This window comes from Lontra canadensis, unplaced genomic scaffold (assembly GCF_010015895.1).
Source record: "Lontra canadensis isolate GAN:19392208 unplaced genomic scaffold, GSC_riverotter_1.0 scaffold78, whole genome shotgun sequence".
Lineage (NCBI taxonomy): Eukaryota > Metazoa > Chordata > Mammalia > Carnivora > Mustelidae > Lontra > Lontra canadensis.
In genome coordinates this window covers 6,533,381-6,546,347 of record NW_022631072.1, presented here as the reverse complement: position 1 = coordinate 6,546,347, position 12,967 = coordinate 6,533,381, and the positions used below count along the sequence as shown (strand labels likewise).

Below are 12,967 nucleotides of genomic sequence, written 5' to 3'. Positions count from 1 at the left end.
TGCCTCTCTGCCTACTTGTGATATCTCTCTCTCTCTCTCTCTCTCTCTCTCTCTCTGTTAAATAAATAAATAAATAAAATCTTTTAAAAAAGTGGGGGGGAGGAGTTCTGGGTGGCCAAAACCAAATAATTTCTACTACATGAGCAAAAAAGCAAAGATTTTTTTAGAAAGTTATTTGAAGCATATGGCTGTTCTTTTTAATTTTTGTTATGTGATCAGATGTACCTAAAAATATTAAATAAGAAAATTAAAGGGTTTCCCATATTTTGGATCTGCTCTATTATTTCTTAAAAAAAAAATGGAAGAGAGAAATGGGTGCCTAGGTGGCTCAGTCGGTTAAGTGTCCAACTCTTGATTTTGGCTCAGGTCGTCATCTCAGGGTGGTAGGATCAAGCCCATGTTGGGCTCCTTGCTGGGTATGTAGCCTGCTTAAGATCCCCCCTCCCCGCTTGTCTCCCACATTTCTCCCTCTCTAAAAAAAGAAAAAAAAAAGAGCAACAGATGTGATTGTTTAATAAAAATCATGTAGTGCAGCTGCCCCCTTAAAACTCCTTTGTTCTTGATTTGTATGAACTACCCAAATAAAAGGGATAACTTAGTATCTAGAAATACTGTTTTCATTTCTTGGTATAATGTTGATAAATTCTTAGTTCTTTTTTTTTTTTTAAGATTTATTTATTTGACAGAGAGAGAGAGATCACAAGTAGGCAGAGAGGCAGGCAGAGAGAGGGGGAAGCAGGCTCCCCGCTGAGCAGAGAGCCTGATGCGGGACTCGATCCCAGGACCCCGAGATCATGACCTGAGCTGAAGGCAGAGGCTTCAGCCCACTGAGCCACCCACTTTTTAAAAAAAAAAAAGATTTATTTATTTATTTATTTGACAGAGAGAGGGAGGGAGAGAGAATTCTTTCTTTAATGTTGATAAATTCTAATGCATCCAGAGAATGATTACCAGAATGGAAAAGACACTTTAAATCTCATTATAAGAGGAATGACAGAAGAATCTGGGGCTGTTCAGCCTGACGGGTATATTTAGGTGTGGTGTGAGCAATCATTACAAATAATTGGAAGGTTATCATGTAGAAGAAGGAAATGTAGATAAGGGTAGGTGGCACCATTTAATATTTCTTGAACCATTGCTAAATAACTACATCTCTCACTGTGCTAGACATTTTATATTAGTATATTGTATATTTATTTACAGTAATCTTATGTGATACAGATTTTTTTTTAAATAGTGAAACTGAGGCTCAGCAAAGTAATTAGCCTAAGATCAATGAGCCAGTAAGTGTCCAGATTGAAATGCTAATCTGACTTCAAAGGCCATTTTGGATACAAAATGACAGGGTGATTTGGATGCATACTAGGAAGAATTTTCTAAAAATATAATGGATTGTCTCATGAGTAGATGGTTTCCTGTCATTGGAGGTATGTAAGGAGAAGCTGGATAATCAGTTGGCAGTGGTTCTGTGTTTGGTGTTGGCAAATAAATTACTGAGTTTGAGGTTGGAGGTTTTTTTTTTAAGATTTTATTTATTTATTTGACAGAGAGATCACAAGTAGTCAGAGCGGCAGGCAGAGGGAGAGGGACAAGCAGGCTCTCCGTGGAGCAGGGAGCTGATGTGGGACTTGATCCCAGAACCCTGGGATCATGACCTGAGCTGAAGGCAGCCACTTAACCGACTGAGCCACCCAGGCATCCGAGGTTGGACTTTCTTAATCCTGTAATTATAAGAGGGCAGAAGAAGGTTGTTCAGTTGCTGTTGAGCATGTGTTGGGCATGGAGATGTTGGAAAAACAAAAAAGCCTAGTAAGGACATTGTGCCTGGCTTTACTGGTTTACAGTTGTTGCCTTACTATGTGAAGAGGCATTAATGGGCCCTTCTTACTTTTCTCAGATAGAAGCTTCATTTATACTCTACTGAGCTTCCCTTCTCTTCAGAAGAGCGTGCTCTTTAATCAACAATAGTCAAAATTCACACTTAAAGTTGTTGTTATTAGAGTTGGTCCTTCAGATAGTCTTTAAGGGGCTGGGAGTTTGGAGTGGTTATAACTAGACTGGTCTATAGCCTGTAAAGGGAACCAGAGAATGCCTCCATTATAGTTGACAAAGTTTGCATAAGGAAGGGATAGAGTAATTAAAAAAGAAAAAAAAGTGTATGTAAAATGAAGGCATGCCTTTATTTGCTGAGTGCTCACTTGGAATATTGTTTTTAGTCTGAAATAGATCTGGATGGAGCCTAGAAAACTAAATAATTAGAAATGGAAGGAATTTGGGCTTCTGTATGAGAAAGGATTTTAAAAAGAAACTTTTGAACTGGAGAAGACAAAGTGTTAATACATGCATGGGGTAAATAATACTGATTTATTCACCAATTAGTAGTTAGATGCATAGTATGATACTTCAAAAGAGGTAATTTTAGGGTAAATAAAAGCAATTGTACAGCTGATTTCAGATTTCTCACCACCAGTATATAAGATAGGTAGAGATAAGAAAATACTGATTTGAGAAAAGTTTTAGGGGGCGTCAGGTGGCTCAGTTAAGCATCTGACTCTTGATTTTGCCTTGGATCATGATTGAGCCCCAGCGTTGGGCTCTGTGCTGGGCGTGGAGCCTGCTTAAGAATCTTGCTCGTCTTCCCCTGCCCCCTTCCCCTGCTTGTGCACACTTGCTCTCTTTCTCCAAACCAAAAAAACCCCAAAAAGTCCCCCCCAGGACTTTTAATATTTGGGGCAAAGGGGGTGGTAAAAATATTGTTTGAAAAGATATCATTAGTATATCAGTTTTATATTTGGAAACAACCCTGGGGGGTTTTCTTTTTTTTATTTTCACCAAAAGGATGAAAAAAATTTAAGTTCAAGAAAAGGGGCCATAATACAAAGATGAGAGAAATATCAAGGTAGATAAACTCATGAATGGCAGATTCACTGAGGGGGTATTAGGGAAATAACAAGGGGGACAGAATATGTTTTCTGCCTTGAAGTTGAGATAATTGTATCTTCCCCTAAGTAGCATAGTGTTTACATTTAATAGCTTTTAGCTTCTGAAGAATGACTTACATTTTGAACTGTTCCATTTAGGAAATAAAATTAAATAATAATATATTAACATAAGGTATTTTTGAGGGATTTAAAAAAATTGGTCCTGGAATCCATTTCTTTGAGAGAAGACCAATTTGAAAAATGGTCATTCTTTTAAGCATTGTATTCAAGATAATGGATATCCATGATGGGAAGGGAGGTAGATCTATTCAGCTGACTGGTAGTGTTTTATTTTTTAAACTGAGTGGTGAGTTAATGACTTTATATTGTTCTTCATACCTTGTTGTAGGCCTTAAGTATTACATAATAAAATAATTTCCCAACTTTTTATTCTGTGAAATATTCAATTACATATGTCCTTCACCTAGATTAATCAGTTTTTAACATTTTGCTATTTGGGATTTCATCTCCATATGTGTATATCTATATTTATATACATTTTCCCCCTAAACTGTGGAAGTAAGTTGCATATATCATGACGATCCATCCCTAAATATCCCAGCTTTCCTAAAAATAAGGATATTCTTGGGGCACCTGGGTGGCTCATTGGGTTAAGCCTCTGCCTTTGACTCAGGTCATGATCTCAGTGTCCTGGGATCAAGCCCCACATCAGGCTCTGCTCAGCAGGGAGCCTGCTTCCCCCTCTCTCTCTGCCTGCCTCTCCGCCTACTTGTGATCTCTGTCTCTGTCAAATAAATAAATAAAATCTTTAGGGGAAAAAAAGAATAAGGATATTCTTTTCACATAAACATTACCATTATAATGGTATACCTAAGACAGTAGTTCTATTGTATAATATAATATCATGTCTGTATTTAAATTTCTCCAGTTATCCCTAAGATGTCTTTTATACCAGTTTTTACTATTATAAAGACTTAAGTATTGCCTTTGGTTGTTGTCTCTCTTTAGTCTTAATCTAAAATCTTCCACTATTTTTTTATACTAACTTTTTGAAGAGTCTTGGCCAATGTAGTTTTCTTCAGTACGTTTACCTTCACCAGCTGATTTCTAAGGATAGCAAAGATGACTGTCTTATTTCTTGAAGTTAATTGTTGTCTCATTATTTTTAGAGTAAAACTTATTATTTAAACTTTAAATATATGTTCCAAATTAGGTTTTCAGGTATGATTTAGAGCTCTTTTCCTGCATTGCTGTTCAGTTATATTTAGTAGCTTAATGATGATAATGCACATTTGGTTGTTGAGTTTTACTTAGGCAGAGTCTCATTTGTTAAGGTTGTTAATGGAGTGTTTGGTTACATGGTGTACAATCAGAATGATTCATTTCAAACTTAGTGGCATGTAATGAATATCTGCTTGACCATAGAAAAGACTTAGCATAAGCAATTCAAATGACATTCCAAGTATTGAATTAGTATTTGCAGAGGACTGAATTTATTTGTTGAATTTGACAATAGTGTAAGAGAGTAGTCACATGGTTACTTTATATATTTAAATTAGCTCGTTTCTTTAAGCCATGATGTAATTTTTTAAGTTATAAACAGTAAAAAGACGCTTTTAAAATAGCCATACAGAGATTTAATTTTCTTAAAATGATTCTTAAGTTTTAAAGCTAAAACATTTGTGCTTTTAGATTAGTCTGCTTGTAGGAGGAAAAAACCTTTAATAGATTTTTTTGGTGTATATGTACAAACATATGGGGGGGCTCTCTGCTCGGTGAGGATCCTTTTTCTCTCTCTCCCCTGCCTGCTGCTCTGCCTGCCTGTGTTCTCTCTGTCAAATAAATTAAAATCTTAAAAAAAGAAAAAAATCAAAATTTTCATGCCAAACATTTAATTGATGATTTTTTTCCTCAGGTCCTTTTGCTAACTTGTGAATGCAATTTGGTTGGGGGTTTTGTTTGTTTGTTTGCTTGCTTTTTAATGCAGGATTGAATTTACTAAAGATGCAGTTTAGACTTTGAAAGTTTTTAACTATAAATTAATTTTCTTTTGCTAGGAGGCAGGTGGAAGTCATCATAAAGTTTCTGTTTCACCTGTTGTCCATGTTCGAGGACTCTGTGAATCTGTGGTGGAAGCAGACCTTGTGGAGGCTCTGGAGAAATTTGGGACAATATGGTAAGTCTCATAGGGACTTCATGCAGATTGAAAACAGTATGGTAAAAGCCTTGATGTTTAAGTATATATTAATGTCATAGTATATATTGTTTGCCTGTGATTGTATTTCTTTAGAACCTTTGTATTTCTTTTAGGGGTGCCTGGGTGGCTCAGTGGGTTAAAGCCTCTGTCTTAGGCTCAGGACATGATCCCAGGGTCCTGGGATCGAGCCCCACATCGGGCTCTCTGCTCAGCAGGGAGCCTGCTTCCTCCTCTCTCTCTCTCTGCCTGTGTCTCTGCCTACTTGTGATCTCTGTCAAATAAATTTAAAAAAAAATCTTAAAAAAAAAATAACCTTTGTATTTCTTTTAAACCTCTTAGTTTTAACCTTCTGGGATGATGCATGGATGTATTTTTGTGGATCCATGATCACTTTTCACTCAGCCAGATTGTAGGTGAAATAGATTACGGCACCTTCCATCTGATTTTCAAATGAGTCCATGATTCCTTATTAAACACTGCTTTAATGTTTAAATGAGTTGATTACACCCTTCATCTTTAGAATTTTAAGTAGTGGTGCTTAAAAACTGATTTTTTTTTGGTTGTTTATTTTGAAATATTTAAGAATTAATTGGTAAGTAAAAGGGGGTAGATTAAGGGTAGGCATTATTTGTGTAGGTTTGTGTTGTTGAGTTCTTACGCAGACCATGAGCAATCAGTGTTTTATCCTAGTTTGTTTTATTTTGTGTTTTGTATTCACTCAGGCTCCTCCTTTCACTTCCCACAGCTGCTGTATGCTTAAGAATATTGACTTAAGTGAAAAATCAGAAAAGTGAATTTGCTGCCAAAAATAGACACTCAAAAATTCTAATTATTTTTGGAGTATGCCCGGCTGTTGTTCTCTTCTTAGTATGGGTAGTCTGGAGTTGATTTTATTATTTTTTCCTTGGTGACTATGTTTGGGGTTTTGGTTATAGGCATCAGGCACAGACTAACTTAAAATATACAAACAGCAAAGAAATTTCAGTATATTTGCTGAGATTGTTTGATTGCTTGATTGCTTCAAAACTTATAAAAATTTATGTGGAGTTCTGAGTTTTGAAAGGATGCATAAATAGATGATGGTGAGAGAGTGATCAGAGATGTCCAACAGGAATCGTTGCTTCAAAGTAGCAGCAGTAGTAGTAGTGTTAAGTGACACCTTCCATCATGGCGTCTTTTTTATTAATTCTCTTGATGACTTTATAGAGAGGTGGATGACTTGGCGAACCTGTTATCCTCAACTTATGAACCTCAGAAACCACAGTTACATATTGTTTATTCTTGGAGGTATGAATTGGCAATCTATACAGCAGAAGAAAGCCCATTTCTTAAAGTGTCATTAAGATGACTATCATTTGTTAGTGGTTTGAAATGGATATTGGAAGTTAAGTTTTTGTCTGGAGCTTCATTTATTGAAGCAGACCTTTAGCCTTATTTAGACCTTGCATGTTAGTGCTAGGCTAGCCCTATGGGTTGCATTGTCTCATGAAGTTAGAAAGAGATGGCTATTTCTGGTTTATTCCCCCCCCCCTTTTTTTTTAAATATTGGGCTTTTAAAGTTACTTCCTTAAAGTGAAGAAATACTGAAGCAATATTAGAAAACTCGTTGATGAGCAAATACTGGTGGAAACTTTAGAGAAATAATAACTGTATTGATACTTTGATGTTAATTATGACCATGACCTGAACATTGGGCATTAAAGAAATAGGACTGTTTGTTGAAGTTGAATTATTTGAATCACTTTTGAGTGGCCTGTCTACTTGTAGCCTGTATACTTTTTGATATTTAGTCCATGGTAAAGTGTTTTATATGTGAATATAAATCAGTGACTTTGCATAGTGCATCATTCTGCCCTCAGGATTGGTAGTTTTGTGGGTAAAAAAGTGAAATAATTGGAACAAATTGGTATATAATTAGAAGTTTGATTGGCATAAATGTGTGCCATAGGAGTTTTAACTGTATGAGGTGATCTTGAGTAAGAGGTGGCTGCTTTTAAAGCTGAAAGAACCTTGAATCCAATGAGGAATAGGTGTTTTGCTTCAGAATGTTGCATTTTAGAACCTTTTTCTGTTTATTTCTTTAGTGGTGTGTGTGCGATTATGAAGATTATATAGAAACTGCTCGTATTAAAAAGATGTGTTGCTAAATTCAACATGTAGTAAGTTTATACCTAAAAACTAAATGTGTAGGAAAGAAGTTTAGGAGCAACTACAATATGATGTTGGTTGTGTCAATTTAATGAAATTCTATATATTTTTTGTCTTTATTCTGTAGTGTATCCATGTATTAGGATCAAAAGAATGTTTAAAAATCTTTACTGAGTCTCTCTTTCTACCTTTCCCCCTCCCATTAAAGGAGAGGATGCTAGGTATAATTAGCTGTATTGGTTTAAAATTTTATTTTATTTATTTTTTAAGACTTTATTTATCCATTTGACGGACAGAGACACAGCAGGAGAGGGAACACAAGCGAGGGGAGTAAGAGAGGGGAGAAGCAGGCTTCCTGTGGAGCAGGAAGCCTGGGACTACAACTGGAGCTGAAGGCTGACGACACCCAACCGAGCCACCCAGGCGCCCTGGTTTAAAATTTTAAAACAAAACTTTTGGGACCTAATTTTCTTTTCTTTTCTTTTCTTTTCTTTCTTTCTTTTTTTTTTTTTTTTAAAGATTTTATTTATTTATTTGACAGAGAGAGCTCACAAGTAGGCAGAGCAGCAGGCAGAGATAGAGGGGGAAGCAGGCTCCCCGTTGAACAGAGAGCCCGATGTGAGGCTCTATCCCAATCATGACCTAAGCCAAAGGCAGAGGCTTAACCCACTGAGCCACCCAGGCGCCCCCGGACCTAATTTTCATTTAAAAATTGGTAAATCTATTTTGAGTTATAAGTTGAAAGCACTGACCCTACTATGTCCCTTAGTCCCGTTGTCTATTTTTTTTTCCCCTTTGGTCTTCCAGTCTCCCTCATATTAGTGCTTTTAAGATTTCTTATAAATTATGTGCCAGACAGTTTAGATGCATTCTGAAACATTCTAATTTCCCCTTTATCTTCATGTAATGACACTTTTTAACTTTTAACTGTGCTTCTAGTTCACTTACTATAGTTACAGAGGCAGTTTTACTGTGACCAAGTCTATAATAGGCCAATAAAGAATTTATTTTTGAACATTTATAAGTTTCTGTGTGCCAGAGGATCAAAGGGCATTATTAACTTATTTACTTGGTAATACCATTTAGTATTCAACCAACATATATATTTGAGAGGAGAATGTTTGTTCTTCCTTAATTTCTTTAGCATAGTTCTAATTCCAGGGTTTTCTGTTTTTTATGCAAGACATCAGAATGTTAGCAAGAAATTTCTAAAAGGAATGCTTTTCTCTCCTAGTATTTCTATTTTGCATTCATAATTGGTAAATCTTTAATTCAAGGTCTATTGTTATTTTCTTTAATTTTGAACAATGTGGGTGGGAGAGCTAACAAGCCTCATAGACAAACGAATACTGATTTTTGAATGCCTGTTACACATCAGCTCTGTTTTCTTGATTCTAAAGATATGAAAATGAGGCAAAGCAAGCAGTTTGTATGCAGTAACATAATCTTGACAACAATCCTTCAAGTTTTATAAATGCAGAAGCTGAAATTCATTAGAAATTACATAATTTGCCAGGTTACAAAGTGGTCTGTTTCTTACTAATAAACCATTTGCCACTTTCTAAAGGGTAGCGGTAGGTCCAGATGCTTATTGAGAAACAGTGCTGTCACTGAGTACCTGGCGTGATGATTTTTCTGCAGACTTCTACTGTTATAAAGCCATGATGATTGTATTTTAAAACATTTTTAAGGGGCTTGTTCTTATGAACAGAGGAGATTATTGTTTCCCCTGGTGTGATTCACATGCTTTGATTTCTTTCTTCCCTTCCTCCCTTCATTGCTTTATTATTTCATATATTTATTTAAAATATGTTCTTCCCCAAGAGTATACAGTGAAATGTGACTAACTTTACCCTCTTACTCATAGGCAACCATGATTACCATAATCCAGTGAATAATTTTCTTTAATATTTAAAAATATTTTGGAGGAGATTATTTGTATGAAATTGGTTGGTTTGGAGTTGCTTCTCTGTATCTTTTGATTCTCTTGTTTTTAGTAAGATAAATGAAAGTGTATAGTCAGCTCTTAGTTATTATGTGGGCACTTATTTATTTGGAAAAATCGATAGAGGTAGTAGTTTCTGTTTTTAGAGTTCCCAAATGCTAATCTTCTGTTCAGTTTTATTTCCATTGGTTTCTATATCTAGATATTTTCTTTTCTTTTTTTTTTAAAGATTTTATTTATTTGACAGATACAGATCACAAGTAGGCAGAGAGGCAGGTAGAGAGAGAGAGAGAGGAGGAAGCAGGCTCCCCGCTGAGCAGAAGAGCCTAATGTGGGTCTCAATCCCAGGATTCTGGGATCATGACCTGAGCCAAAGGCAGAGGCTTTAACCTCTGAGCCACCCAGGTGCCCTCTATCTAGATATTTTCTAATATTGCTTGGGAGTGGTGACCTGAAGAGTAAAGGGGGCGGTGTCATTAGTAACTAACAGAGACTTGTGCTCAGGAGGGCAAAAGGTGGAAAACCTCTCAGTCACAGGAGGCTAAGCTTGCAACTATGCATCATCTACCTGATGTACCATGGCTTATTTGGATGATTTAAGAATTGACTAACATTACATATATGTAGTGAAGAATACTAATCTGTATAATTTGACATATTTTTTTTAAAGTCTGCTTTCCTTGATTGAGATAAAATAATGTTAACTGAATTTATTGTATTTGGGTATTCCTTCCCAATCTCCCTTTCAGCTATGTTATGATGATGCCATTTAAACGGCAGGCTCTAGTGGAATTTGAAAACATAGATAGTGCCAAAGAATGTGTGACGTTTGCTGCGGATGAACCTGTGTACATTGCTGGTCAACAGGCTTTTTTCAACTATTCTACAAGCAAAAGGATCACTCGGCCAGGAAATACTGATGATCCATCAGGAGGCAACAAAGTTCTTCTCCTATCAATTCAGAATCCTCTTTATCCGATTACAGTGGTATGCACTTTGTATAATAAACTAAATTAAAAGTGATTTTGAAAATTGCCTCTAGAGTGACTAACCTGTAGTTTTCTTCACTGCCATCTAGATATTTGAAAATAGTGTTTTTTAAAGAATTATTAAAATGAATATATCATGCTTAACAAAGAAATGGTGAGCACTGAAGTTAAAATGTCAGAAGTGCAGTTGTAACAAATAAGCACTTTTCAGAATTTGTATTATTTAGCATCAGTGTTAACTATTTCTGATAAGGAATTAGACAGACTTGTTAGATAATCCAAGAAATTTCTCTCACTCATGTGCCAGCACATGTGTTAAGACCATCTATTAGGTAAGGACAGAATCTCAAAGATGTATTTATTATTGTAAGTTCTTTTGAGATAACTTATTAAAAACTTGTCTCATTTACTTAAAATTTCCTGTTTCACCCTTTAAAACAGTGATATTAGCAGAATTTTTACAAAGGATTCATGTTCTGAACCAGTTAAGTTTTTTACTTCATAATCACATGCTGTTTCATAATAAGCCAGTAACAAGGACACTTTATTTTTGTGATGAATAGAATATCACAGTAAGGGAAGCTTCAGTTAGTATGACTTCTAGTAAGGACTTATGATATTGGGACATAAAGCATAAGATACAGATATAAGATATACAAGATATACAGATATAAGAATACAGATATTAATAAGTCTATAATATCCCTAGACTTATTAATAAGCAGTATTAATTAGTATTAATTACAGTATTTTGTGTTCAGGGAGAAAGAATGTATCTGATCTAGTACAAGTAGTCTGATTTGTTTATGGTTGTATCCCTAGAACCTAATGGTGCTGCTGTGTAATTGTAGGTGCTCAAGAAATTTCTTGGTAGTTGAAGAATTGTTCTTAAGTAGGTGTTAAGTTCTCTCATTTAATTCAGGGATCTTGTTTGCTGACATCTAACATTGTATAAATGATCTTTTGGAATCTTTTCTCTATATCGTCATTGTCCTTTGAAAAATAAATGCCAAGTTTATCTGTTACTACTTCTTAATAAATATTTATTTCTATAATTCAGGGGATTCTAAAATACTCCTGAGTCACTTTGGAAAACAAAACATAAATTAATTGAATATATTCAGTTTACTTACTGTGTGTTGTCAGACGTTATTTTAGGTACCTGTTAAAGTAAGAATCAAGGATTTTGGGGGGGAGATAAAGGTAACAAAAAGGACTGTTTCTTTGTAACTTCTCCGATGTTTGTTATACTGTATGGGTGAGGAAATAACTTTAGAAGTATAACAGTTTTTAGAAGTTTAATGAGTAATGGATAAAAATGACATCTTGAGGATGTTGTGTTTTTTTTTAAGTTAAAAAAAAAGCAGGGTATCATTTGCTTGTTTTTCCAAATGTAAAATGTGAAAAAAATCTTGTTTTCTTTCCTTCATAGGATGTTTTATATACTGTATGCAACCCAGTTGGAAAAGTACAACGTATTGTTATATTCAAGAGAAATGGGATACAAGCAATGGTTGAATATCCTTTACTTAGAAATTTTTTTTATTGATGTAGAAGATTGCTGTGTAATATGGTCTTATTTTTTCCTGCTTAATCATATCTTGACAAGTGGTATTTATTCTCTACTCTTCACCAAAATCCTACTTGTTTTAGATTTAAAAAATGAAACTCCAGTACCCACAGATAAGAATAACTTGCTACCTAAAAACATTCCCATACTTCATCTCATAGTGTTCTTTGTCTTTTTAATAGGGGAAAAAATAACATTTTTTGATAATGTGTTCATTTGTACCTTTTTATTTTTTAAAATTTTTTGTTGTGGGGCGCCTTAGTGGCTCAGTGGGTTAAGCATCTGCCTTCAGTTCAGGTCATGGTCTCAGGTTCCTGGGATCAAGCCCCGCAACGTGCTCTCTGCTCAGCAGGGAGCCTGCTTCCCCTGCTCTCTCTGCCTGCCTCTCTGCCTACTTGTGATCTCTCTCTATATATATCAAATAAATAAATAAAACCTTTAAAAAAATAAATTTTTTGTGTTCAGTTAGCCAGCACATAGTAAGTACATCATTAGTTTTTGTTGTACTGTCCAATGATTCATTGGTTGTGTATAACACCCAGTGCTCATTTGTACCTTTTTAAAATGTATCCCAAATGGACTTTTCTGACTCTCTCCTTAAAAACAGGTAGTTTGGAAGTACCAAAACTTCAGAGAGTCAGTAATATAAAGCTCTTCTTACCTTTTTTTGTTGAATTTTTCAAATGGGTCATAGTTTATATAAGAACTTTTTGTTGTTGTTGAGTAAAAAGAGCAAGTCGCAAATATATAGGCAATACATACAAAGTATGTATTGTGTAATCCCATGTAAAAAAATAACTATCCCCCCCAACCTATGTGTACATGTGTACGCATAGAGAAAGGTGGGGGTATACAGCAAACTCTTAATGGTGTTGACCTCAAGCAAGGTGTTTTTGCCCCCCGCTTTTTTTTAACCATTTTGGTGGTTTGATTTTTTTTTTCTTAAACAACTATAGGCCGAAGTAATTTCTTAAAACCAATAAAATGAAGATAGTTAAATGATTATAAAACTCTGCCTTCTCAGAAATGTATAAAAATCAAATATTTGCTTTATGTAGTTTTTTTGGTAATGTTTTTCCTCCTTTAAGAGTAAAATATTTCAAGATAACAGACTGTCATCATTTGCCAGGGAATTGGATCATGCTCCATTTCCCCTCTTCTTTTCAGTTTAAAAAG

At 35.1% G+C, this 12,967-nt stretch overlaps 1 protein-coding gene across 2 annotated transcripts in view; it reads left to right on the top strand.

The window, feature by feature from the left end:
- The window catches only part of HNRNPLL (heterogeneous nuclear ribonucleoprotein L like), a 38,423-nt gene that overhangs the window by 5,582 nt on the left and 19,874 nt on the right, over positions 1–12,967 (top strand). For both annotated transcript variants that reach the window (XM_032881941.1, XM_032881940.1), the window contains exons 2-4: positions 5,000–5,118; positions 9,982–10,219; positions 11,654–11,739. In XM_032881941.1, the coding sequence (XP_032737832.1) occupies positions 5,000–5,118; positions 9,982–10,219; positions 11,654–11,739 (443 nt within the window). The remainder of the gene's footprint in view (positions 1–4,999; positions 5,119–9,981; positions 10,220–11,653; positions 11,740–12,967) is intronic.